The 27732-nt window shown below is 41.9% G+C and overlaps 4 protein-coding genes across 8 annotated transcripts; 3 read left to right on the top strand and 1 right to left on the bottom strand.

Moving 5' to 3' along the window:
• The first annotated feature begins 888 nt into the window (after window positions 1-888).
• Window positions 889-11387, top strand: LOC112563317. The gene is made up of 2 exons (XM_025237198.1): window positions 889-1546; window positions 9118-11387. The coding sequence occupies exons 1-2, from the start codon at window positions 1479-1481 to the stop codon at window positions 9587-9589; spliced, it is 540 nt and encodes a 179-aa protein (XP_025092983.1). The 5' UTR covers window positions 889-1478; the 3' UTR covers window positions 9590-11387.
• Window positions 11388-13636: 2249 nt separating this feature from the next.
• LOC112563345 (carbohydrate sulfotransferase 5-like) lies at window positions 13637-17885 on the top strand. Of its 3 annotated transcripts, XM_025237253.1 has the most exons (7): window positions 13921-14034; window positions 14393-14423; window positions 14593-14724; window positions 14977-15072; window positions 15388-15634; window positions 15999-16148; window positions 16777-17885. In XM_025237253.1, exons 3-7 carry the CDS (start codon window positions 14637-14639, stop codon window positions 17570-17572), a joined length of 1377 nt encoding a protein of 458 aa, XP_025093038.1. In that variant the 5' UTR covers window positions 13921-14034; window positions 14393-14423; window positions 14593-14636; the 3' UTR covers window positions 17573-17885. The 3 variants fall into 3 exon arrangements, with proteins under 3 accessions (XP_025093036.1, XP_025093037.1, XP_025093038.1); XM_025237251.1 differs by lacking the exon at window positions 14393-14423 and having other exon boundaries at window positions 13637-14034; XM_025237252.1 differs by lacking the exon at window positions 14393-14423 and having other exon boundaries at window positions 13908-14066.
• Window positions 17886-19129: 1244 nt separating this feature from the next.
• On the top strand, window positions 19130-23569 carry LOC112563313 (placenta-specific gene 8 protein-like). Of its 3 annotated transcripts, none has more exons than XM_025237180.1 (5): window positions 19130-19324; window positions 20562-20616; window positions 21564-21807; window positions 22118-22257; window positions 22662-23569. In XM_025237180.1, exons 2-5 carry the CDS (start codon window positions 20590-20592, stop codon window positions 22767-22769), a joined length of 519 nt encoding a protein of 172 aa, XP_025092965.1. In that variant the 5' UTR covers window positions 19130-19324; window positions 20562-20589; the 3' UTR covers window positions 22770-23569. The 3 variants fall into 3 exon arrangements, with proteins under 3 accessions (XP_025092965.1, XP_025092964.1, XP_025092963.1); XM_025237179.1 differs by having other exon boundaries at window positions 20532-20616; XM_025237178.1 differs by lacking the exon at window positions 19130-19324 and having other exon boundaries at window positions 20390-20616.
• Window positions 23570-25257: 1688 nt separating this feature from the next.
• On the bottom strand, window positions 25258-27533 carry LOC112563193. Its single transcript, XM_025236980.1, has 5 exons — window positions 27377-27533; window positions 26349-26495; window positions 25979-26098; window positions 25573-25753; window positions 25258-25369 (listed from the first exon to the last, which is right to left on the bottom strand). Exons 1-4 carry the CDS (start codon window positions 27419-27421, stop codon window positions 25592-25594), a joined length of 474 nt encoding a protein of 157 aa, XP_025092765.1. The 5' UTR covers window positions 27422-27533; the 3' UTR covers window positions 25258-25369; window positions 25573-25591.
• Between the last annotated feature and the right edge of the window lie 199 nt (window positions 27534-27732).

Raw genomic sequence — 27732 nt, 5'->3', positions numbered from 1 at the left:
CCATTTCTCTGACGTTCTTAGCTTGTTTAGACGATCATCCTCCTCCTTCTCCTTCTCCTCCTCCTCCTCATCATCATCATCGTCGTCGTCGTCGTCGTCGTCGTCGCTAATAATAAGTATTATGTTCGTGTCATTGCTGGGGCATCAGATTTGCGCCCAAAAATGGTTTGGAGACTGGATGACGCCCCCGGGGTCACGTTAGAGCCCCGGATGTGGATGTGAAGCAGCCGTTGACAATCGATCCTCCCAGAGACGTCATCTGTGACATGCGGGAGGTGATTGTATTCTCGCCTGCAGGCCCCTTCTTAACCAAACGAATATAGACAAACTTTTGACCACATTCGGCAAAGTTTTTACATGGCGGTTATTATAAAACTAGACAAAAAGTTGAGCAAAGAGACAGCACCCAGCGGTGTTGGAATGCGTCCTGTAATCGGGTAGATACAGAGGCTAATCGGGTAGATACAGACCCTCACCACATGATGCCACTTTATTGTCTCGAAAGAGTTTTATTTGAGTATTTTACTGACAACATTTACAAGGGAATCATAAAAGCACAGAGTTGGAGAATCAACGCCTCACGAGGACAGCCCCAGTCCACAAGATGATGTGAACATGTCGGCGTTGCTGTGGTGGGAGGGTGAGTGGGATGTCACAGTGCCACCTGTCGCTGCAACAGTTCTGCCGCTCATCTCCACACAGACGACAATGAACTCGCCAGGAGATGTGATTTCTGGTCTTTAGTACATGTCTGTACCCCCAGAGTGCGCTGATAACTGCCACTGGTGAGGTACCATGTCTCCAACATCGTGATAATTTCTCACCTGCACATCTATGATAGTTGGCTGTTAGGCTAATAATAGCAGAGCGAATGAGTCAGTCACTTCCGGTAGAAGAGGTCATAAGAATAAATCCTTCAGATGGAGCGAGTAAAGACCTCAGAGACTGATGTCCACCAATTATCAAAGTTCCACTGAGAAACGACAGACAGGACAAAGACTGGTGCTCTTACGACACAAAGTTAAATACATTCCAATATAAAATATCCGCATTATTCCCATCAAACTATAATAAGATAATTCACATTCTTTAATTAATCTGATAAAGCAACTACACCTTAATCCCCGGTAGAATAAATAAAGCTAATATATTACAATCAATCTACAGTTCGCATTCAATCTGTACACCCTCCTAACCCCAACAACCCCTTCACTAAAATAAAAAAAAAAAAAGAAAAAACCGCAGACACATTATTTTGTCCTTTTTATGTAAAGAACCTTTCAGTCCGCCAGACACAATGCGTTCGCATCCACGTCGATTAAACGATTACAAGAATATATTTTTTCCTCCTTTACTTGCTTATCTTTACGTAAGAAAGATGGAGGTAATGGACCAATGGGGAGGGCAGCGGTGTGCTATAAAGGCTGCCATCACGGGGATGAGGCACAAAGTGTGGAGGATCTGCAGTGCAGCACGCGATGCTTGACGCAGGCGCAGTTCTGACGAAACGGTCCTCAGGCTGGGTGGCACTCATGGGGAACAAAAGGTAGGATGAGACTTTCTCACTCCAACTTCTCCACCTGTAGTCACTTTAATTGTTTGTCAGGAGAACAGAGCACAGACTGTTTTCTGTCTGAAAGTATTGTTGGAAGAAATAATGATTGTCGAGCAATCTTCTGTTTTGTGTAATAATTATTTTAAATACTCGTCTGGGTAGATGTTACAAAAAAAGTGTTAGCAGGATTTAATTTTGTTGTGGTTGTTGCGCGAGTTTTGTTTTTCTCAAATCATGTCTCATGATGTTTTTACCGAAAATGGTTTCCTGAAATGTGAACACCTGAAAGCTGTTACATTTACTTTTTTCATCAACGTGATGCATCGATTTCACTTCTGTTCTCAAAGCTTTCTTTCTCAGCTGCTTTATTTTTAACAGATATAGACATGAAAGGTATAACTGGTTATACAGAGTGCACTTTAAATATGAGTGACTTCTTTACATTAAAAAAAGAAAAGAAGAAAGTGAGCAGGAAAGGCAAAAGAGAGAGAGAAGGAAGATAAGCTGAGTTTCATCTGTTTCATTCACTTAACAAGACGGGGACAATCTTTTAAAATGAAAAAAATTCCAAGAATTTATTTACAATGAAGCTAAGCTACACATAACTACAATAATAAGTTACACATAACTACAATAATAAGCTACACATAACTACAATAATAAGTTACACATAACTACAATAATAAGCTACACATAACTACAATAATAAGTTACACATAACTACAATAATCGTAAACTAGTATTTAACCTGATAAGTTCTTGATGATGTGGAGCGTGCCGGCCACTTTCTTGGAGTCTGTTTCTTATTCTCTGTTTTTCTACTACAAGACTAAACCTACTTCACATAATAGTAACTCAAGATGTCTGACATCTCTGACATTGCTAGCAGTCTTGAAATGAGTTGCGAAGTGTAGTCATGAAATACCAAATTGTCTTCCGATCTTATCTCTGACTGGTCCTGGCCTGGAAATTCTGTACAGGTCACTGTTGTTTACTGACCAGATTATGTACAGGTTATTTATGTTGTTTACTGACTAGATTATGTACAGGTTATTTATGTTGTTTACTGACTAGATTAGGTACAGGTTACTGGTGTTGTTTACTCACGAAATTTGCAGATGACATTTTGTTTGACTCCTTAAAAACAAATCCACACATTCTGTTATACTACATCTGCTTTACACCTTGGCTCTTTCTCTGTTTTCGTGTCTCCTGTGTACGTGTACTAATTAATTAATAACCCGTGATAATATTAATAACTCTACAATTATATCAATGTTATCCAAAGTTTATGGCGATGAATCTGAAAGAAACTGCGAGCAAAACTGGGGTCGAATCCCTCCTATGTTTCAATCGTTAACGTCTTCAAAAGTAAAAGAATAAAAAAAAAAAAAACTTTGATGAGTTGGAGTGAAGGCAGAGAGAGAGAGAGAAAAGAGAGTTTGGAACTGGATAGGTCGGAAAATAACCACTTCCATTCCCACCCACCCCCAAAAAATAGAGGCAGTCCCATGATTTTTCGTTATAGAGGACGTAAAGCCCTAACATACCTTCAAAATATGTAATATATATAAATGGTGGAACCCATATCTTCTCCCTTAATGCCTTATCTTTCCCAAACTTTCCGCAGTACCCACTTCACAGGTGGGTAGACTGGGGAGAGGAGGAAATACTACTTATAGATATATTTTAATAGCGATTCACCTTACGGCTCTTCGCTCTTTACCACACACACACACAGGCACACACACAGAGCACGCACACACACACACACACACATAGGCACGCACACATACGTACTGACGCGCAAATCTTATATATATATCACTTGCACGCACATACAAACATGCACAGCAGCAAGCAGAAGACAAGACAGCACCACAAACAAATCCGGAGGATCATTCCATGGCAACAAAGTACATTTACAGACAACCAGTGCTCAGTCAGAAATGACTGTTTTCGTAGTCAGAGATGCTGATGAGCTCGGGCTTACATCTACCGGAACAGCCCATTATTTCATCTGTGAGCGATGATCAATCAATACCCGGGACAGTCCTGGTGGTAGAGGTGATGACTGGTGTGGCGAGGGTGGGTGACAGAGAGAAGAGAGTTCACTGCATCACCAAGACCCCAACATGGTTGACAAAGTACATCAAGTATAAGTAATAATGTCTGCATTACCACTTCTGTTGTAATTTTTTTAATAATAAATTATCCATAGTCTCAAGAAAATAGTCCCAGTTCCTCTCAAAATGCCTGGCTCCAATCGCGAGAACTTTTGTCTGATGAATGAAGTCTCGGGAAATCTCGCTCACTGAGGTTGATGATGAAAACATCGGGTGACTAGTGGGAGTAAGCTCACGATGGAGACAAGAGACATAGCACAAACTAAACATTGTTTACATAAAATTTGTTGAATACAACGCACTTCTCCGAAAATTCCAAGCATTCTCGCTTTTTGAATGTAAATGAAAACATGAGAGTCAGGTGAGAAACATGGATACGAACTCTTCAATATTCTGATGATTTACTCAAGACACTCCACACAGATATTTATTCAGTCTCTGAGATAAAAGTACATTGAAAAGGATTTTATTTTTGTGACTTTTGTCTATACATGGATCTCCCCTTAAAATTCGAAAAGCTTGCTTGCTATTTATAGAATGAGAGTGGGAGACCGATGTTCGAGGATGAAACAAAGGACACATTAGGTAAATAGAAATAATGAGAAATATTTCACACGAAAGGTATTGTGCAGTATCATATACGACATTCTCATTGAATAAATAACACAGAAGTATATCTGTGGAGGCTAGAGAAGAGATGTTGGCTGTCAGCGGCCCTTTAAAATGCGTTAATCACGTGACTGGAGCTGACTTATGCTCCGACTTACTGACTTTCACAAATAAGAGAAACCGTGGCCATTAGCTGGTCAAGATATCATTAGTCGATGACAAGGATGAAAGCCGTAGATGCGCAACAAAAGGTCAGGGAGGAGAAAAAAGAGTTCAGCGCGATGCGGAGGATTCCAGCAAGTTAATTAAGGTGTCAGTAAAACACAAATATACAGAATGCCGGCCACCTCCAGCAACACTACTGCAACTTCTGCATCATCTGTAAGTGCAGCAGCAGCAGTATCCACAACATCCATGTAACGGCACAGAGACAAGCCCCCGAGCACGCTGCTACGTTAAGAAAAAATACTTAAAGCGGAGACGAGATATGAACTCCGGGCTTCCGATCCTGATGGTCTCCGTGCGCCAAGTTCCGGTGGTAGCGACAATGGAATGTTGATGGGGGTGGAGTAAGAGGAGGGAATGAAAGAAAAATAGTTTAATGTAAAATAAATAATAAAAAGAAAACTTGCTTCTTGTTCCGAGATTTTTGTGTCTGTACTAATGTGAGGTGTATGTGTCTGTGGTTTGACCAATAACAGAAAAGAGTAACACATACATAACTGTAGATAACAGGTGCGTGTCAGACGATTTCTGAAACACAGCTTCGCAATTTCAGTCAAGAAGGGAGACATGGTCGAGAGAATTGTAATGAAGCTGCTGAGCCCATCCCTGTATAAAATCGAGACACTGGTGCAGGCTGAACACACATGTTACACGCAAACAAATATCGTTGATGCCACATCACATCAGACCTTAACCCCACTCTCCACCTTCTCTGTCCAGTGCTAAAATCCTCCCCACCGCGAAAATCATGAAACAGCATCTTTTGTGATCAGATTATTTGTAAAAATGTGATGCGCTCTGGGCTCTTATTGTGTATAACCATTAGCCTGAGGACAGGAGTTGTGATGCTCACCCGTGGGGCTGCCACCCTATCCCACCCCCAAAATGTGCTGCCCTGTATAAATCGAAATGGAAGTACAAAAAAATAAAATAGAATGAAGAAAATAATTCAGATATTCGAAGTACAGAACACTGATTGTAGAGGCGCGTCAGACACCAACACCTCGCGAACAAATCTGACGAACTCCAGAAAATTATTATTATTATTATTATTATTATTATTATTATTATTATTATTATTATTATTATTATTATTATTATATTATTATTATTATTATTATATTATTATTATTATTATTATTATTATTATATTATTATTATTATTATTATTATTATTATTATTATTATTATTATTATTATATTATTATTATTATTATTATTATTATACAGTCAGCAGGGCGACTAACTGACTTACTGTGGTTCAGTGTGACCCCTACCCCTCATCCCACCCATCGTGACCCTTACCCCTCACCCCACCCAGCATCCTCCCTGCCAATGACGTCACGAGTGGGCGTGGTGGTCGATGTAGTCAGTGTAGTCGTCCGTCAGGTTCTCAACAACAAGCAGACGACAGGGGCGGTTCGGCGAGAAGCGCGTATGTTATTTGGAATAAAATTAGGGAGCTCCATTGCATTAGTTATGTTTACGGAACAACTTCCAGCCCCTAGTTACATCTGCCTCCTTCGCTTGCTTGCTTCCCTCTCCGGGGCTCGACCCCGGACTACGGAGTGAGGCTGATTCACTTGCCAGCTTCAGGCACTGAAACAAATTGTAATCATCAAATCGACTTATTGTGCTGGATATGTTGCAGACGACCACAAAATTCACTTAAGGCGCAAACAACAGCGGTAATAGGCTTGCCTTCTTTTTCTTACTAACCTCATTACAAAACACGCTTCGGTGGGATTGTTTTACTTTTTCTTTCTCTGTGCTTGTCAAATTAAATAGCTCCACTATCATTAGTTTTTATACTTTTTACACTTATTTCGTTAAAGAGTTGTTTTCTCTTTTTTTTAACAAAAATAAATTGTGTATGTGTTCATTCATCGTGGGCGGTCGTGTGTTTACTGATGTTTTCAATAATTCATTTTTGTGGACATCATAATTTGAACATAATACCATATTTTTGTAGAAACTTAAACTGTCAACGAAAGGTCTTAAGGTTTTACAAAGCATTTATCCCAACAATAAAAATTCTGGATTTCAAATGTGAAACTAGAGGCTTTTAAAGAAATTTCGTTTCAACCTCTGAGAAGACGCTAATGTCATTGAATATTTGCTCAGTGTTCATCAACTCTCGGCAGGTTCGATATAAATTTATAGATGATGTTCTCTTACTACAAGAAACTGATTTTTTCTGGTCTTCAAATAATTATCTTTGAGAATGTTCTCGATTTCACGGTCTCAGAATGATAATGAGGTTATCGAAGGCACCGGACTCCAATCAAATTTTAATGATTCATTCTCAAATTTGATTTTTGCTTTATGTGTGTAATTGCTACAAAAGAAGAGAATCTAGAATTGTAAACGGTTGTCGTGTATTGAGGACGAGAAATAAATTCAGTTACTTGCAAGTCTCAACGTGAAATGGAGGATTGTAAGAATGGACCACTCAACGATCCTTCTCAATGTTGTTTTTGCTTAATTAAATTCAAGTTGATTAACACGAAGTGCACACACGGTTTAAATTAGGGATGAAAATGAAAAAAAAGTATCACAGACACCGAACCTCTTGCTTTGTTCCATCAATCATGTTTGTAGAAAGAAGAAATAGCTACGACAGTCCCGAGCAAAATGTGATGTCCTGTCTCGATCAGATTATCTTGTATGATCGGAGTTACACAAACTGAAGAATATTACAGAATAGAATATCACAGGAGGAATGGCTCTCAAAGTATGGTTCCAAAGTCATAGAAAAAGAATGCTTTTTCACAATCATACATTTTACTTTTTTTCTTCTTCTACTTTATATTCTAGACGACACTCTCGTTGGAATCAGGTAAATGACATCGAGTCTGTGTGAGGTCGGAGACACAGCAGTAGTAGGTGTGATGTAGTTGTGTGTCACAACCAGTGTCAATAGATTTAGTACATCTTGTATCCAATTTTAACAACTGCACCCCGTTTATATTTTATTTCTCTTTAAATCCACCCACGAACCAGCAAGAGAGCGAACACAAACGACGACTTCCAGAACTCTAGGATGCTGACAAGTGTTCAATGTGTTTAGTTCAGATTTATAAGCCAACGTCTCTATATCATGTTAAAGCGCTGAAATAAAAAATTGTTTGAAATTTTCGTACTTCTATGTCTGTTTTATTTTTATATTTTATTTTATTTTTTGTCACCTTTTGCACTTCCGTAATTTTAGCGTGTGCTGGTCCTCCGACAGCGATTCCAAAGATAGCTTAAATCCGAAAATTTTCAATTGTTAAGAGTTCAGAAGAGCTGGGTGTGTATAAGCATGCGTACTCATGGTGGAATACAAGACAAAAAAAAAAAAAAGACAAAAAAAAAACAAATTGGTTGGGGAGGTGGGGAATGCGACGAGTCAAGGCCATGAAAGGGGAAGACTTCACGAAAAGTAACGAATCGCATCGCCCTCTCGCCCACTTGTTCTGAATTTCGCGAGGTAGGTTTTAAAAAATCAAATTTGCACACCCCGGGCTCGTCGTGATGCCATTTTGCCTGCCCGGGATTAGGTAATCTCTTGTGGAGATTAAGGGCCTTGTCTGCGTTTGAGTAATCGATCCTGCGGCCTTGTTGTCACCACGAGAAGACTCACCATCGACCAATGAAATGTTTGCACGGGGCGTGTCGAGGATAACAAGAGGATTCTCACTTCGTGACCATAGCCGATGGACAAATATCTTCCGAAGTTGAGTTTTCCCAGCTCTCCCATACTTGTAGAAAAGGAAAGATAAGACAACTCTCCAGACGCGAATGACTAGACTGGACTTGGAGCGAGAGAGTTGTCTCAGGGTTACAATTGGTGCCGTTGGCACGAGTACCGGTGGTCCTCGTGTGAATGTACCAATGCAAGTCTGCCCAGAGACAGGTTGTAGAATTAGAGAGGTTGGACTAGTGAATTTAGAGGAAGGAGATAGACTAATAGATGTTGGACAAGACTGTTGCTCTGGTCGATGTCTCCATTGTTGTCATCGCCATTGTTTCCGTCTCATGAAATTGTGTAACACTGTCTCATAGCGAGGGATACCAAACTATGTAATGTTGTGGAGACCTTTTCACATTACAGCACGAATACTTTAAGAAGTAATTTTCTTCAGACTTCCGATCTGAGTGTTATCCTTTAATTGAATCCATCCATTAACTCAAATTCCAGCACATTTATTCTTCAGTTCGTCTTCTCACCTCTGTGTTCTTTCTGTCCACTCTTCTTTTCCTCCAATAAACACACCCACTCATTCCCACAATTACAGTGAATTACTTTATTGCAAGTTGAGAATCGCTTTGCAACAAATAATTCGGATATCGCAAATGGATTAATAGCTTACAAAACACTCGTAAAGCGGTCATACGATATTTATAGCAAACAGGTGGACAATGGACATCCTTGTTCTCGATGTATATATGAATGAGCTGATGTGTTTATATATGTAAAGGTAAACTAAAGTAGCATAAAGCCAGTATTATTATAAGGTAAACAAATAAAGTAAAAAATAATTAAACAAGTGTGTTTTAGATCATGTCAATCAGTTGAAATACTTCTGTCTCATTGTGCCCTACGTTTTCTATCTCCAGCTTTGGTCTGTGGCTGCTCCTGGTCTTGACCTGGACCTGCGCTTTGACTACCAGTGGCGCCCTCAGTGTCTCAGCCCCAGATCAGCATGGGAGGAGAGGGTCACCCGTGGGTCTCCTTGACCACGATGACCCAGACGTCTATTTCTCGAAGGGATTCAACTCCGACCCGGACTTGACGCTAGTGGCGGACATGAGAGGGTCGGAGGACGTGGAGGTCACCGACGGCACGCGCATGGAGGGCGATGACGACATAACCGCCAGCAAGAGATGGCGCTCAACGTCAGGAAGAGACAACGAACACCAAGACTGGGTGTCGATCTTCCGTAGCGCTCTTCTAGATGTAAGTAAAAGAAGACACCCAGTCTTGTCCATCAACACTGCGCTGGTCACCCTCGCCGACATGCTCAGACGCTCCGAGTTCAACCGTCAGCGACAACGTCACATCGAGCATCTTCTCAAGACTGGCCGTTGAGCCACTCCAATCTTGGCTAGCCAGTGATGTCCTTGTAGACAACCAGTGTGTACCAGCACCGTTCATGGGACAGTGACGGAGCTTGAAAGTCATAACACACCCACCATAACACACCCACCACAAACCCACAACTGGTAGACGTGTTCAAGAGAAACAACTTCATTTCAGATATTTTCGTGTCAAGTTCCGAAGTTATCCCGTAGACGATGTTAGTGTCATTTAGTAAATCAACTTCTTGCATTAAATCGAGCGAACTGCTTATACAGGAACTTAAAAAGAAACAGTTACATTCTAATGAGCTTTCTCTAATACTGTTGCTGCTGTTGTTTCTTCTTCTAATCATCTAATCTGCTATCAAGAATTATCCATCCACTCTTCAAAATTCGAGTCCAAGAGCTCACAGACTGCTTTATGAAAAAATAATAAACGAAACCTATGATCACTTTTTTTCTTGCTGGAGATCCCAGAGTAATTTTATTTTCCTTCAAAGAAATCGTTATTCTTGGTTTAGGATTTTTCTGTTCTAAAAAAAAAATAGTATCTCTGTTCATAAGAAAGTTTCTTCCAAGACTGCTCTCAGAGAAATTCCAGTGCATTTATTGTACAATTGTCTTTGTTGGCGCGACCTGAAAGGCAGTCTTGTGTAAGTCATAAACTATTGATCAACAGCTAGGTAAGTAATAGTTGCTCATTGGGAGATCATATGAAACGACTCACCTCAAACACACACGCACGACAGAACTACGTAGATAAGAAATGTTAATAGAAAAAAATACAGCTGTAGTCTAGAGTCCAGAAACTTGGAGCTTGGTATAATAACATTGGATTAGTAATACAGTCGTAACACTGTTACATTACTAACACTGTTACATTACTAACACTGTTACATTACTAATACTGCTGATCCTCCTACTGCTGTTCCTCCCTTCATCTTTCTCGGTCGACAAAGAGCAATGATCCCGCCTGAGTCTCGCTTTGTTAACCAAATTCGACTCTGAGAAATGCATTTTTTAAATAATTTAACGAGAACGTTGTTTTTATCTTCAAAATAAGATTTGACAGTACTTTCATTCAAAGGAATAGACAGGTTTTGGTTTAGGATCTTCTGTTGATACAATTTGGTATCTCTGTTCATGAGGAATTAAGTTTGTTTATACACGAACGAAACACACACACACACACACACGCACGCACGCACGCACGCACGCACGCACGCACGCACGCACGCACGCACGCACGCACGCACGCACATACACACATTCATATACACGCGTGCATGCACACAAACACACACACACACACACACTCACACAGGGAACACATACACAGGCAACATCGTAAACATTCTCATCTCCTTATGTTAATCTGTCTCTTTGTCTGCATGCTCTCCTGTCTGTATTCTTTTTTATGCATCTATATCTGAAAAAAAAATCCGAGAGGAAGCATAACAAGAACCAAATAAAAAAATAAACAAACAGAGGGCGTGCAGACGCTGGAGGAACCAACATCGTATAAATAAAGTCAACATCGTCTCAAGTCCTAACAAACCATTCCAGACCAGCCTGCTGTCTGCCAGAAAAACATGGTCGCACCCAAGAAGAGAATTCAGACTTTAGTCAAGGAAATACGATGATTTACTGTTGTATATTCTGACCGTTAGAACTGATGTCTGCGACAAACAGATGATGGAGGTCAGCGATGTGATTTCTCTTCAGCAACAGTCAATAGTTCAGCGAGAAGTAAACAATCAAACTATGATCGTTTTGACTTTTTATTTCTTGCTTCTCGCAGATTGAACATCCATCACGAGACTACAATTCGTGATGAGAATAAATATTGTAGATAGTACATCGAGTAGTTCAGCGGTAATTACTTACATACTAACGGATCTTGGGTTCACACACACGCACACACACACTCACACACAAACACACCAGCTGCAATCAGTAACCTCCCCTCAACAAGAAAGCGATGTCACTGTTATCGACATTATTTTATATATCTCTTTCTCATTTTTTCTTTCTTTATTTTTTTTTCTTTCTTCTTTCTCTCTTTCTGTGTGCGTGAAAGAGAGAGAGAGAGAGAGACAGACAGACAGACAGAGAGACAGAGACGGAACTTATTCAGTGTAGTCTCGATCAAATGACAGAAGAGAGATTCAAAGACACACACAAAAGCAAAACACACCTTAATACCTACGTAAGTATAATATGTAAACAATTAAGACTAACAAAAAAACTATTAAGGAAATTACAAACTTGCAAAACAAAACTTGCGGTTTCCCATATGCAATTGCATCATCACAAAATTCTGTATTTACAATATATTTTATGTTTTCCCAATGTTTCATTTCAATACTCTTTATAAACATTCATTTCTGTACTAGCAAGAACATAAACAAAGAGAAGTGTAACACACAATAATAAAGCAAGAAACTGGCATACAGCTAAATCTTAAAATGTGGGGTGTGGTTTCTTTTCTCAGATCCGATGTTTTATCAGTTGAGTGTTAGCTTGGTTTGATTTTCAGGGAAATTCTTAATATATAAATTACATTTGAAATTTGTTTTTGGTCTCTTTCTCATAAAACAAAATATTAGGGTCATTTAAATAAAGAATTTATTTATGTTTCATCGTTTGCACAAAGAGAATTCCGAAGCTGCAATTCTATCCCTGCTGAATTAGTAAGTGTTGGACATTGGACACCGTTAGCCAGAATTTTATTAGTGGATCTTACTTTACTGTATGCCTGTATGTGTGAGAAAAATCAGTTATGACACATTTGAAGAAATTACGAAATCTCTTGCCAGCGTTGACTTTGCTATTCCATTCTTGAGGAAAATAATTCACTAATCTCAATTTTCATTCCTCAAAAGAACTTGGCAGTTCCAGCCCTTGATTTTCCCCAGAAAAAGCCGAATCCATACTTTCTGGGGAAAAAAACCGTTATAAAATGTACACAAGTAGCCTCATCGTGCAGATTAAGTAACAGTTCATAAGTTTCACTGGCTAAACGTTTCCTTGGCAACTGCAAGAGTTTTAGTCAGTATACAATGTATCTTACATGTCCTCTAAAGAAATCGGGAGGCGCCCAAAGTTACTGTAGGTAATGGCATTCTGCTGGAATAAGTATTTCACAGTTTTAACATATTGATACCACCCGTGTCAATCACTGAATTGAACTTGCTTGGCTCAAATTGTGATTCAATCTTCACAATAAAACCAAAAAAAGATCAGCAAATTCAAGACGCAAGAAAATGTATATTATAAAAGCGCCAAAGCATGACCAATCAGACTTACAGAGAAAAAGAAGAGCTGCAGAACTGAGGAGCAGAGAAGAAAAAAAAGAAGAGATAAAGCAGATTAATCGACAATAGGGTATCCTCGTACGTCACTAAAATACAGTAAAGCACAAGACACAAAAGTTGAGCGAAAACTTTTTGCCAGTAGCCAAATATGAGCGTTACAAGATGACAGTTTTCACTTCAGCTTGGAAAAGAGGCCAGACATCATTTCTTGCCCCATTACACAAATATCTTTGCTGACAGGGGAACTTTTTCTGGGGAATTTTTATCTTATTTCTCATCTCAGCTGTGGATGAAAATCTGTGCTATCGGTAGTTGAATTCTGCTCAAGCAGCATTTATTTTTTAATTAAAAAGTTTGTAGCAAGCTGTTCACAGTTCTGTTACATGTGTAACTTTGACAACTTTTCACAGTAAGTTTTCATGACAACGATGACGGTGGTGGAGGTGGGAAAGATGTTTTATATTGTATTATTGATGAACGGAAAACATAGATACTTGATGAATGCTAAACATGGATTACCGATGACCACTGCTTTCAGTGAATACTTAAGATGCGTTCAATCCTCTGTGAAAGCACATTTCGGTCTGAAAATTTCGCATGGAACTGAAAATTAAATGCGAAAATTAAAATTAAAGATCGTGTACGCGCTGCAGCAGAAATAACAACCTCATTCTCTCTAATACTCCTCCTCTTCTCCTACTTCTTCCTCTTTTGTCTTTGTCAGGGAAAGCACGTAGTGCATTACAAAGGGAAACAATCCTTCTCAGCATTCGAGCGCAATGTTTACTTCCCTTTGTGTTCTTATCATGCAGAGAGTTTATACACAAGAGGAGAGCTAAGAACTATGTAGGTCCGTGGAGAGCGATACTGACACACACACACACACATATATTTTGCCTTACCAAATGACGTCATTTCAGTGTGTCGTCGACCGTGATGTCACTGGTGACGCAAAGCACTGACACATTGCAGCTCGATGCAGTTTCTGCTCTCACAACATGGCTGATTGGTAAATCACTCCAACACGTTGCCTACCCACGGGCCTTGAAGATTTCTTTGTTAATTTATCTAAGGTTATTTAAAACATTTCTCAACGTACATCGGCGAGCGGTTGGCAATCGAGAAACAGCAAAAGAAGGTAAACATCTAAGTTCTTGCCACGTCCACCACCTAAGTGTGAAAATAGAGCATTATAGAGCTGGATAAATAACCGTGTAAATGTTTCATAAATCGTAGACGATGATGAACTAAAGCAATAGACCTGTATATCGAGATTTGCTGTTTCAAACACTTTGAAGTCGAAGGAAACTTAAGCTCCGGATGATTGACTATTTATAAGATCTAGACACTTCCGACCTTTTAGATTCAGAGCGCGCGCGCACTTACACACAACCAAAAAATAACAGTAAATACATCATAAACATGCAGTATTCATGAAGAAAATATTATATTAAATCATTTATGAAGTCATTTCTTTTGATTGTTGTCTATGACAGATTTCACTTGCCCTTCGTTTGAACACCTGAGGTAAACATTCAGCTAATCGACGCTAGACCTCGGTATATTATCATGAACACAACACTTTCCATCTTCTCACTCTATCTACAGTTAATTTTATAAAAAAAATTTTAGTTCGGCCGAATGTACATAAAATCTAATAATATTCCGTTAAGTCGTACTTTGTGTGTTCTGACAGGCAGTAAGGTGGAGGATCCTGCAGGCTGGCTGTGTGTACAGAGGATGTCTAGATTGCACCGCAGGCTGTGGGCTCGCACACACTCTGTAGTCACGACACTTCTGTGTGCTGCCCTTGCTGTGGCCCTCTATGGTACTGGGATGTAGTATATGTGCTGTGGTGCCAGGTCTACCTTGTCTTGATGATGTTAGACTAACGGAATGAAAATTTATGAATACAAAAGACTGATCAGCGTCTTCACCAGAACAAACACACACACACACACACACATCAGAAAGACCGAAAAGCAAAAAAGTGTGAGGTAGCGCCGAGAAGGTGCAAGCTAGATAAACTCCACGATTCACAAGTCATTTGACATATAAATTATTTCTTATCCTATTTCAGTCATTTGGTATAAGTCAAGCGTCATGAACACCTGGATGTTCAAAGGCATATACTCCACGTGGGAAACCCGCCAGGAGGATGTCTCTGTATATACACGTAAGAAAGAAAGATTCCAGTTTACATTTTCATTATAATAATTATATTGACTAGAGGAATGACAACGGGTACACTTATGAGACTGGTGTGTAGTGGGTGGCACAACTTAATTGCCCACATGTGACAGTTTTAGATCTCGCCCGAGAGCTCGCAGCTTCTCGAGGTAGGAAGACGCGGCATTTGAATGTGGCATACAATTCAATTCTCAAAAATATAAATAACATGTGCAAGTATCAAGATTGTTCGCTATATTAAGACAGCTTAACAAACACTTTGATGCCTAACATGGTGGCAATAGCGTCGTGACTGCTGCAGGACTGAACACCCTGGAGAAGATCTTGGAGGAGGCTAAAAGCTGGGGAAGGGAGGAGATGGGCGAGGTCGCATCCTTGCTGGGCGCTCAGCAGAAAACTACGAAACCACGAAAGGTCATCATCATGTCGTATCCACGAAGTGGTTCCAGCCTTCTGGGCGACATCATTAGCCACAGCCACGGCGTCTTCTATTTGTTCGAACCTCTACTGCGTCTGGCAGAGAACATGAGCAAGCCAACACGCTTGAGGTCTGTTACACCTGTCTAGTCAATCTCTTACAGTTTCAAAGACCTTGCTATTGCGCCAGTCTTGCCTTATTTTTATATATCCTCCTCCTCTTCTCCCTCCTCCTCCCTCCTCCTCTTCCTCCTCCTCCTCCTCCTCATCATCATCATTATTTCAAAATAAGCACATTTATGGATATGTGACTTTAAGTCTCACATTCTTTCTTTCTCCTCTCTCTCTCTCTCACGAATTCATCATCTAAAAGTGAGAATGGATGGTACCGGTACCCGGGTATGTGTAGCATTACCTTTGTTTGAAGTAGTAACCCGTATATCTACAGTAGGTCATGAGGAGGGTTCTTTTATTTTTGTCCTCCGTAACTTGCAGAAACAGGCAGTACTTGTTCCAGAGAGACGACTACCAGCAGGCGGCAACGTTCCTTCTGCAGGCCCTCCTCAACTGCTCCTTCTCCTCCGTCGAGCGACAACTGCCGTTGCAGCATCTGCTCCTCATGTCCAGCACTCGGTCTTTTGCAATGCAAGTTCTCTCCCTCCATGGCTTTGGCCTGCGTGTGTGGTTTCTGTCACTCTTGCCGGTTTGCTCTCTCTTCTTCTCTGTGTTTTGTGTGAGTGTGTTTTGGGGGAGGGTGATCGCTGTTCCCCGTCCTCATTTTTTTGCGCTTCTGTTTGCTCATCTCCCATTCTTCTCTCTTTCAATTCTTGTTTTCTAAACGCCCCGGTTTCAGCACTCGAAAGTCTCTTTAAGATTTTTATTATTTGTAATTGCAACGACGCTTAATGCAATAAAATCAGCTCTGGCAAAGCAAAAGAAACTAATTAAAAAACATGCAACAGCTAAATGAGACAAACAGGTGATCAGCGCGGTCAATAGGAGTTGCCAGCACCGAGCAGCCACGTCTCCATCACTGCTAGGAACTCACGTGCAGGTCACGTGGCTGTGACGTAGCTGACTTTTTTAATCTCTAATTTGATAGTAACAGAACGTTTAGAGAAGGAGGGAAGGGAGGGAACACGCACCATTCATGCTGGGCGTTCGGCACTTCTTGCGATGACATGAGTGAACTGCTGCAGGTGTCCTAAAACATGTCCGACAACGTTTTCATGACCTGGCTTACCTACCTACCTACCTACCTTTCTACCCACAGGTGTCTGAAGCGGGCCAGGCACACACGGAGTAGCACAGAGTCCTGTCTGCGCAATGCGAAGGCCGCGTGCGAGACCTCTGACCTGCTGCTGCTAAAGGTCATCCGCTTCTCGTCCACGGGACTGCGCACGCTGCTGCAGCAGAACCCGGATCTGGCGTTGCTGGTGCTGGTGCGCGACCTGCGGGCCAGCGTGTGGTCACACATGCGTGTCTTCCGGTATCCCACCAACGACGACGTCATCCCCTTCGCCAGCGCTCTCTGCCAGCGGGTCCAGCGTGACGCACTCGAGGCTCGAACTCTGTGGCGCGACTTCCCGCACCGCGTCCACTTCCTGCGCTACGAGGAGCTTGCGGAGCGACCCCAACCTCTGACTCGCGCCATCTACTCCTTCCTGGGGCTACCCTTCACGCGACGGGTGGCTAAGCGGGTGCGGCAGCAAACCGCCGCATTCCGGTTGATTAACGATAGCAGCGCAGACAACGGAGACTTCGCACTCGATGACGTCGAGAAGGACGAGAAGGACGAGGCACCTTTAGCCGACTGGTCCCAGCTGGAGGAACCGTTCTCCTCTGACCGTCTGGACTCCCAAGTCACGGCCAGCAGGTGGCGCGAGCTGATCTCCAAGCACGTCCTGCGTGACGTACAGGCCAGCTGCGGCGAGGTGCTGCAGCTGCTGGGATATCGACACTTCTCGTATCTCGAGAACGTCCGACTTTTGAACGTGTCGCACAAAGGCGACTTCAAGCTGCTGCACGGTGGAGACTGGGACTCGGCTGATCTGGCGAAAATGATCTGATGTCACCCACGGCGAAAACGAGAAGACTCGTCAAATGGTCGAGGTATACTTCATCGTCAGGAGCAGCAAATCGTTGAAGGCGAGAAACTGAAACAGTTTTTGCACGAGAACTGCGTGTTGCCTTAACATCATCATCATCATCATCATCATCATCATCATATAAATCAATCAATCAATCAATCAACCAATTAATCAATCAATCATCATCATTATTCTCTTCGTTGTCATCGTCGTCGCCGAGGACGAGAACCGGGTAACATAATAGAGCAGTTCTTCTACATGTACAAAAAAAAATAGAGGATTAAAATAAACTATGAAGAAGAAATTGTTATTTTCTCAGAAGTAGTTGTCAGTTACGAGTGGTTACAATGTACATTCGAAAATTTGATTTTCATTATAATATTTGAGAATTTTTACTTGCATGCTTTTATTATTTTTATTGCTTCCGTTTTCACATTTTTTTTTTTCAAAATAAGCGTTTACTTCTATCCACGTCGACAACACAGCTGGAAGGAGTGTCACGTAGGCCGCCATGCTGTGTTGTCAAGTGACGTCATTGAACCGTCGGGCACGAAAGTGGAATCGCCAAAACTCTGGCATCCTGGAACCGCAGAATTCCAGTTTCCAGTGCTTCTCACAGATTGCAAGCTCTAAACTGAGGTCGCACTGGCTTGTGGGTAAAACTGCAAACAGGTTTCGAGCATCACTTGACACTCACCAAATGGGTTCAGGCAAAAACCTCTGACACCACTCGAGGACGTAACTCAGATGGACCAGCGACGTTGCGCACACGTAACGGACCAGCGCTGACAGGCTGAGCTCATCCTGCAGTTTGTTTTGAATTAGAATCAGCTCCAACAGGAACCCTCCAGTTGGGGGTCTAATGCTTGAAGGGGGAATATCGCTGAAATAAGTGGTACAGTGTGTCAAGTTCCAGAGTGTGTCGTGTGGTTGACTGCATGAGTAAGTGACTATAACAGTAACAGGGGATAATACTAATAATACTAATACTAATAAATTATAATCTTACAAGGATTCCAGGTTGTGAATGAAAAAATGCTTCCTCCTTTACCCACACTTTCTTTAACGACCAACCACACAATATACACTAACAGAATTACTAATTTTTGTTAAATCTTTTTTTAATTAAAAATATTCTACTAGAATTCCAAATATATATGTGTAAAATTATAACAAAGCTTTAAATAACCATTACGTCACACATTCCAGTGAATTTGTTTTCTTTCGAGAAAGAGTACACAACATGGCGGCCTTCATGAATCAACCCGAAGCTGTGTTTTAGACGCGAAAAGTTGATCGGACATCATTCAGAACGTCAGGATTGATTCTCTCTTCTTTTTTTTATACAAGACGATCATATTTTAAAATGATGAAAGTATTTTTCCCCACTAAACTAGAAATGAGTGGGAGCGCGCGCGTGTGTGTACGTATATGTGTGTGTATATGTGTGTGTGCGTGCATGTGAGAGTGAGAGTGTGTATATGTGTGTGTGCACGCAAGAGAGTGTGTATGAGAGAGAGAGAGAGAACCTTTATACACTTGTGTATTCCCGTATTTTTCAGCAAAAGAAAAGCGCACAGCGGAGTCACGTGACCATGCGCGCGCACCACCAGTGGCAGACGACAGTCTCGCTGTTTCCAGAGTTCCATCTATCATCGTTCTTGTCGCGAAAGTCCTCCTGAAGTATACGACTGAAGCTGAACCCAAGCAAAAGAATTTGGACTGAGATAGGTAAGCACTGGAATTGTAATACCATTAGTGTCATAACTAACACAACTAGGTTCGCTCAACCAAAACCTCTGTCTCTCTCCCTCGACCCTCTTCACATAACACACACAATGCTCACACTTTTGAATTCACAATCCGTTACACAATTCATCTTTCCGGTAACCGTTCTAGACGTTACAAGCTGCTGGGAGGTAATAATGGGGGAGATCAGTAGATGACGAGACTACAAAGAACATCTAATAGTATAAAAGGAAAGATGTCATCCCAACATTTCTTCTTTTAACACCCTCGCGACAATGTTTTACACACGGTCATACCGGCGAATGCATGTGTTGTATATGTATTCATTCAGGTATTTAAGAAAAAAAAATACATACAACTATGCATCTCTTAGGTATTCATGTTAATCTGTATGTATTTAAAATATGATGTTTGAAATGTGAAGGCATTGTACAAGATTCGCCAGAAATTAGGAAAATAAGTGTTTAACTGGAAATGTCTGAAAAGCAACAACTGCGCTAAGCAAAAGCTTGCGAACAAATATTGCTAAAATCGACCGAATCTTCCGTTGCCAAGACAACCAAGAGAACATGTAATTTTATGTGGACTTCTGGCAATGCCTAGCTCGTCTTACCTGTGTTGATGTGAGAACATACCTGTTAAGACCGATTTTAACCGGACAAATATATGAGCTAATTGTGGCAAAGGTTTTTGTTGACAGTTACATGAAAACTTCTCTCGTCTCTAGCTTGCCTGGAGGCAGGAGACCGTGTTTTGTTACACTGATTGAAGCACAGGAGACATGCATACGAGCAACTTTTTCTTTTGCGTAAGACGGATCAAGAAAAAAAAGGATTTTTTCCTCTTCTGGCGAAGAAATGACAATATTTGTTGCATAACTGATATTGTCAGCATGGCAGCTGACTATACACGACTCTGAGATTCAATAAAAACGTCTCTAGCAAATAAAGCTTGCCTCCATAAAACATCTTGACAAAATTTTCAGGTTTGCTTTTGTTTGTTTGTTGTTGTTGTTGCTTTTTTTTCTTTTTTTTTTTTTTTTTTTTTTTGGTTTGGGGGTTTGTTTTTTGTTTGTTTGTTGGGGGGTTTTTTGTCTTTTTTATTTGATCTCTTTCTCTGTCTTCTCTTCTTCCTCTGCTACTCAACGTAATCGTTAGTACAAAATGTTCACGAAGCTTTTTTCTTACAGAAGCTGGTGCTGAATATTTGTTTTTCCCAGACAGAAAACTCCTTTTGCCAGACATCAAATGGACAGCAACAAAGTTACAGCTATGGTAAAGTAAATGTTAGATTCTGATGTAGTGATGTGCACAGTGGGGGAATGTTTGAGGGAATAACTCCAGCAGTCGGGCGTCTGGCAATGGCTTGGAATGGTCAACAGACATGGCAAACAGTAGTTCTGTGTTCTGTGCTGTTTGCCAGTCGTCAGCATCGAACTTATTCCTGGTTTACTGCCACCGATGTCATCTCAAAATATGTTTTATTCGACTTAAAGCCTTGTGCAGAATTTATTTCACACAGTTCTTATGGGGATTTCTGAATGTTGTCTGTGAGATTTGTACAAGCGGGATTTTTATGCGATGTATTTTAGAAATGGCAGAGTGTCATGAAGGACGTCTGAAGACTGCACGTTGTGCTTCTCCTTCCCTGTCTCAATGCAGTGGAAAGTGCGGGTCGCATTTCTGTCATACATCCATTCTGTAAATCCTGTTGACTGTTTAACCTTTCGAAAGAAGCTTGACAAACGATTTTACCTGTACATTCTGTGTACAGTCGATAGTGTTTGCTTAGAGACACCCGCTCTTCTGGAGTCGAGACTTTCCGAGTCTACGCCTTTCTTTGCTTTTATACCTCTGTTACATTAACAGCCTCTAGTTCTAGGTGTTCATTGATCCTAACATGCTTTCAATAAGAATAGAACGCTTTATCCAGTGAGATACTACTTTTACAACAGCCGAGAACCTTCCCTGTTGCCTGCTTGGTCTTTTGAAGCCACAAGTAGGTCTGAATTACTTTGATAGCTACGTGTGTTGTTGGTAACATGCTTTTGTGAAATTATTTTTGTCCTGTTTCTTGCCACAAACACAGTTGCCATGTTTGTCCCCCTTCTGCGGTTCCTCGCCATCGCAGTGACATTTCAGCTTGTTGGTTTAATTGTCTTAGTGGTCACGGTTGTAGTTGTAATGATGATGATGATGGATGATGATGATAATGTCGGCAGCCTGTGGCAAGTTACGCCTACAGCAGCAACGATAGCCAGAGTGCCTTTGGTCCCCCCAGCTACGACAGCTACAACAGTTACAACACGTTCGCCTCCCCTTACGGCCACGTGCCTGTGGTGACGCCACCAGCGCCCGTGCACCACACCATGGTGGTGGTGAATCAAGTCGCTCCCCAGACACTGGTGCCAGGCAGGAGAACGTGGGGCTCCGGACTCTACGGCTGCTGCGAGGACGTCGGCGTCTGTGGGTTCTCGCGCTAATCATCTTTCTGTTCTCTGACATCTTCATGCTTCATGTGCGAATGAATGCAGCTCCCATGTAAGCCTGAACTATGAATGTATGAGAAATGTACAGGAACCAAAAATATTTCACGTAACCATGACACACCAGTGTTTGTCACTTTTGAAAACCCAGACGTGCTTCTGATTGCCATATCAAGCCATGAACACCGATCGCCATTACTGTTAAAACATATGATGTTGACACGTAATAAAGACGGCTTTTGGTGAAATGTCTGGTTCTTACGGTTCACGTAGGGTGACGTTATGCGCAGGTTTGTGCGCAACCTTCCTGACGTACTGCGCGGCCGCGAAGCTGGCTCAGGACCTGGGCGAGAACTGCTGTGTTCCCTTCTGCGTCCCCGGGTGGCTCGTTGTTCTCAGGACCAAATTCAGGACTCAAATGAACATCGAGGTAACAACTGTGCAACCGCTGGCTGAATGTTTCAGTGCGGTATCATGCGTGTGGTCGTGAGTGAGTGAGTGAGTGTGTGTGAGAGCTGTGTGTAGGTATGTCTGCACACGCGTGCTTGTGTGAGCTTGTCTGGACGCATGTTTGATCTTATCTTATCATCATGTACTTAACACAACCCGCTCTGTAGAAGAGTTCTGTGCTGGGGACTGAGGCTACTAGACGGAGCAAGTGACCCAAGTTTACTTCTTCCCTCGGGTGACTGACGTTATGAAAAATATATATATAATATTTTAAAACTATGATAGTAAGGTATAGACTATTAGTGACACGTGTTGATGCTTCATTCCCTGTGTGTGTGTGTGCGGGCGCATCCGCATATCTCTGCATGTGTGTGTGTGTGGTAGGGGTCGGTGTGTAACGACTGCCTAGTGACGAGCTGTTGCGGCATGTGCGCGATGTGTCAGCTGATGAGGGAGGTCAACATGGCGCGCCAATCGGGTCAACTACCCTGATGGACGCGGCCACCCGCCAGTCACCAGCCCCTCACCTGCTCTACCTGCACTTCCGTCTACAAGTCTGTCAGCACGAAGGACGGTGTGTAGCAAATCTCCTTGACATTCCCTTGCACCCCGAAAGTCTCCGTAGTCTGCGATAAAGTCGTTCGGGTGGATGTGCTGGTCCATGTGGCTGTGGTCGCTCACGAAGATGTAGATCTCCTCCTGCACAGTAACTCAAGCATGCTGCAAGTTCAACCGAGTAAAGCGTACGACTCATTTAAAATGAATGTGAGTCAGGAGAAAACTTTTCCCATGGCGAATATTTTATTTGTTTTCTAAAATTTCTGTGATGAAAGAAAAATCGAATTAAAAAATAAACTCAACTTTTGTGTGTTCCTGCTTTGTAGTTAATAGCAATACTACTTATATATGTACATCCTCATGTTCCTATGCTGCTTTACTTCTTAGGGTAAGTATATCCATCTTATTGGCCACATACACTAGCACTCTTGCACCGCTACTACGGAGATTTTACAGGGTGAGGCGAAGTCTATGTTTCGTGTTGGCAGAAGGTAGAGATTGCAAAAGGTAGAGCACATGGCTAACCCTGAAATGTGAAGCAATAAAGAGGTTAAGCTGATTTCGTAGACAGCCTTCTGGTCGTTCTAGAAACTGTTCCAACGGCGAGAAACGTCAATGATGTAGCATATGTGACCGTCTGGGTGGTCTTTTGAATGAATCGTCTGTGCAAGATAAAACACATCTTTAAATTAACAATGCTGACTTAAAAAAAAAAAAAAACTGCATCTTACCATCCTGACCACTTCATCTCTGTCTTCACTGATTACTACTGCACTGCAGCTCTCGCGTGCAGCTTGAATGATTGACAGTTGTGTGTGTGTGAGCGGGTACGTGAACGAGGGAGAAAGAAATCAGATCGAGGGGCTGGGAGAAAGAAAGAGAGGGTGTGTACAGACGTCTGATGATGTCTCCGGTTGTGAATGGTGTCGATGACGTTGTCGCCACCTCTACTGGTGTCTGTCTCCCTGAAGCAGGTGCTGGCGCAGTCTCTGCAGCAGGTCCAGCAAGTCACGAATCCCCGGCCACAGACTCACACCACGGATGTGTACAGGTGGACTGCTGTCTGTCTGCCAAGACCAACGCTTAGCCTCTTGCGAAGTTCTCCGATGTTAGTCTCGGCGAGCCTAAACAATGAATGTGACTAAACCGGAAGCTTGGTACACACCTGCCTCGTTTTAGTAGTTAACTGGAAAAAAAAAATCGTCTGCCAGCAGTCCAGTAATACAAGCTCGAGCTCACACTGCGCAGTGTCTGAAACGGACATCTAATACGACGGATACTTTAATAGCTTTTCTTTAAAACAAAAAATATGATCCACAAAATCCATTTGAGACCAGGCACTTACTGTTGCCGAGTGTAGTCAAAGCAGTGAGCTCTTCATGGTGTCACGTGACAAATACTCAGGTACAGGTGAGCACAGTCGTTTGTCTGACACTCGGGAAAACTAGCAAACTGCTGAAAGGCCAGAGATTGTGTGTACCAACAGGTGTTTGTCTAATGATAATGCCTGAGTGAGGGAGGAGTATTGCGTGTACTACACCTCTCTACTCTCTCCCCCTCCATACTATTTTCTCTCTTTGTGTGTGTTTTCGTTCAGTGTTATCTTCACATTATGAAATTACTTTCAGGGTTTTAGGTCAGGGTCAGGAAAGGCTTGTGTTCTTTGAATACTCTTTGGGTAATATCTCTCTCTCTCACACAAAACACACACACACACACATACGCTGACTAGTATGTAATGGGGAAAGTGAGCGCGCGCAGGCAGAAAAGTATATAATATTTTTGTTTATCTAGTCTCTTCAACCCTCTGTGGATGGATTTTGATGTTGTTTGACTGTCTGAAAGTCTGGCTGATCATATTGCATTAAAGGTGTTTCAAACAGCTGCAGCTATTTTCCAGACTGGTTTCATAACCATACACAGACCTGGCATAGTTTCTCTCCCTCAACATCTCACTACTTGGGTACCTACCTGACTTACTGCCGGGATGTGTGTAGTCTCGTACGTATGTTTGTTGGCTAGTTGTTCGGTTAACTGGTTGATTGTCTGCTTGGCTGAATAAACGGAGACTGTGACTGTTGACCAGTCTTTCTCTTCTCTTGATGAATGGATTGATTTTTTAATTATTTTTACACGCTTTTGCACGATGTCTTTCAGAACCAAGATTAGCCAAGGACACCCCAGAATGACACTATAATTTTCTCGTGGCGAAATCTCACTATTAACATCAACACAGTGCATATTTTAAATTATTTTTATTGAAGATTTCATGTTCGAAAACGTTTAGCGTATGGAGGGTTTTTTTGTGGTTTACTGTAGTCAGTTGTATCTGTTGCATACGATTATTTTAAGACAAAATTATCACAGAACAAAAAGCTTAGCCACGACTGACACACAACAAAAGCCATCAGCTCAGCAAAACTTGTGTAACCATGTACAGTTTGACCCTTTATTTGTAGCCACTTTGATGTCGGAGCATTGGTTGTTTCTTGTTCTCTTGTTGTTAGTGTGCAACCTTTGGTAGCCCATAGGACCTGCAAAATATCGGCAAACACATCATCTGAGTATGTAGCCCAGTGTTTGGTAACATCTGATAGATAATTTAAAGATACCGCGGATAATGTGCACCAATGTTTCATCGTGCACACACCCGACACAACTCCTTCCCTCTCATTTCTTTTTCCCTCTTTCTCTCTCTCTCTCACACACACACACGGTCATTGACCTCCTTGCTTACCTGACCCTCAGTCCGACGTCTAGGGAGCTGACAGGAAAGATGGCGTGTAGCGAATCTCGTAGGTGAGGTGGCCCTGGCATTCCTGAGCCCCTGTGAAGTCCCTGTACTCTTGAATCAACTCGTTAGTACGAAGCAGATGCTCACGGTGGTTGGGGTCGTTCACGAGCGCATAGATCTCCTCCTGCATGACCCCAAGACCCCCATCGTCAGAAACAACAGCAAGTCTAATCGAAAGCTGTTTGCGCATTGCTGATAATGGGTTAGACGAGCCAAACAACAACTAAAACACTTTACCTAATTTTCTCGATGTTACTAATAAAGAATAACATTAGTTTAACGAGGGCAAGACGATAAAGTGAACTGAGAACAGGCGCGATGACTGTCTAGTGATATAGACAACACCTACGCTGATTCTGTAGACGTTGTCTTCGGTGTGCAGGAGGTTGGTCCACGTCCTGGACACCTCGATGACGTAGCACTTGCGGGTGTCGGGGGTGTCGCTGATGAACAGCAGAATGTGAGAATTCTGCACATCACAGAACACGTGACAACTTCCTCTTCAAACTAAATCGTTCCCACCTCTCTCTCGTTATTCATTCACAATATGGATGCCTCTCTCTCTTTAATCAAAAAAATATCTTTCTTTTCGCTCTCCGTCCATATGAAACTGTCTTCGTTTGTCTATGTTTGTCTCTAAAACACACACACACATACAGAGAGAGAGAGAGATGTAAGATAGGATAGTGGGGGTCGTTTGAGTAGCAGTTCATGCTCACGGATGTCTGATGATCCTCCAGTCTCCAGTTGTGGATGGTGTCGATGACTTGTCCGCTGGGGGTGATGGTGGTGGTGGTTGCAGCGTTTCCTTGATTCAGGCGTTCGCGAATTCTTTCCAGCAGATCCTGCAAATTTGTCTGTTGTGCCTGTGGAAGCGACAACACAATGTATAAATTATATATAAATGAACACAAACGAATGTGTATATATATATGTGTGTGCATAGAGTAGACATACATGGATTCAAAAACATGAAAATGCACAAAAGCGCAAAACACTCCCACCCGTGAATGCACGCACACGCGCGGAAAGAGAATGAACCCAGCCATAAACATGACATGTATGCCAACATACCAACAATGAATAATGCTAGGGAATGTACTGCTAAGATGTAATGCAAGGGCATCTCTGACCGAAACACAATGTAACCAAGCGACCAATACAAAAATAAAAAAGATAAGAGACAGAGACTCGTGGAAAGCAAAAAAAAAAAAAAAAAATTCTTTTTTTAAATTAAAGGCGGGGTGGACATCTTAATTGGACAGAAGCACGGTCAGCTGTTTTCGCGACCAGTAAACATTTCCAGTGGTCAGCACGGCAATCCATTATTTTTCAATAACGATTTGTAGTCTCGGAGGGGTGGGGAGGGACGTACGAAGCCATAGCATGTACCCTAGGTATCTCACACACTTTGAGGTGAGCTGACGAGTCTCTGAATGAATTTTTGCATGATTCCTTAAACTAGGTGCACTGTGTCAACCGGAATTCTAAGCTACGATCCACATACTTTGCACAACGATGTTATTTTGATTTAAATGAAAGCTTTACAAAATGTCTTGTTATGGGACAGGTTAAAAAGTCGGTAAAGCCAGTTTTAGTGTGGGTGTGTGTGTGTTTAAAGAATGCTTTGTGTGGTAAGCACATCTTTTTTAATTTATTTTCTTAGACCTAGGTTCAGTAGCAGTCAGGAATGTTTACAAGAAAATGCTATTGGCGAAATACAAACGTATAAAAATATCATACTTACTGCCGACAGACAGAGGAGAGTAGCAAAAACAACAAAGGTCTTCATGGTGTCAGAGTAAGGATCGCAGGCTCGGTGAGTGAAGAGAACAACTGAAGGCGGCTGGAGCTCCCAGACAGACTGAAGGTGACGAACCAAATTTTCTCTGTTTAAAAGATAATACTTTGGGATGGTCATTGAGAACATACCCAGGTGTCCAACTCATGACTTGGGTGTGGCAAATTCGTTTGAGGCGTGGTCACCTGCGCCCACCTTGCTGTCGTTTCTCTGCACCACAGTTCCATCAGGTCGGTTCCTGTGTTTATCTCTTGTTGTGCCATGAATAGCAAGGAGTGCATTTTCTGGTGTTATAAATGGAA

This window comes from Pomacea canaliculata, linkage group LG4 (assembly GCF_003073045.1).
Source record: "Pomacea canaliculata isolate SZHN2017 linkage group LG4, ASM307304v1, whole genome shotgun sequence".
Lineage (NCBI taxonomy): Eukaryota > Metazoa > Mollusca > Gastropoda > Architaenioglossa > Ampullariidae > Pomacea > Pomacea canaliculata.
Note: the sequence above shows the minus strand (reverse complement) of the source record. Positions and strands in the feature narration are given on the sequence as shown.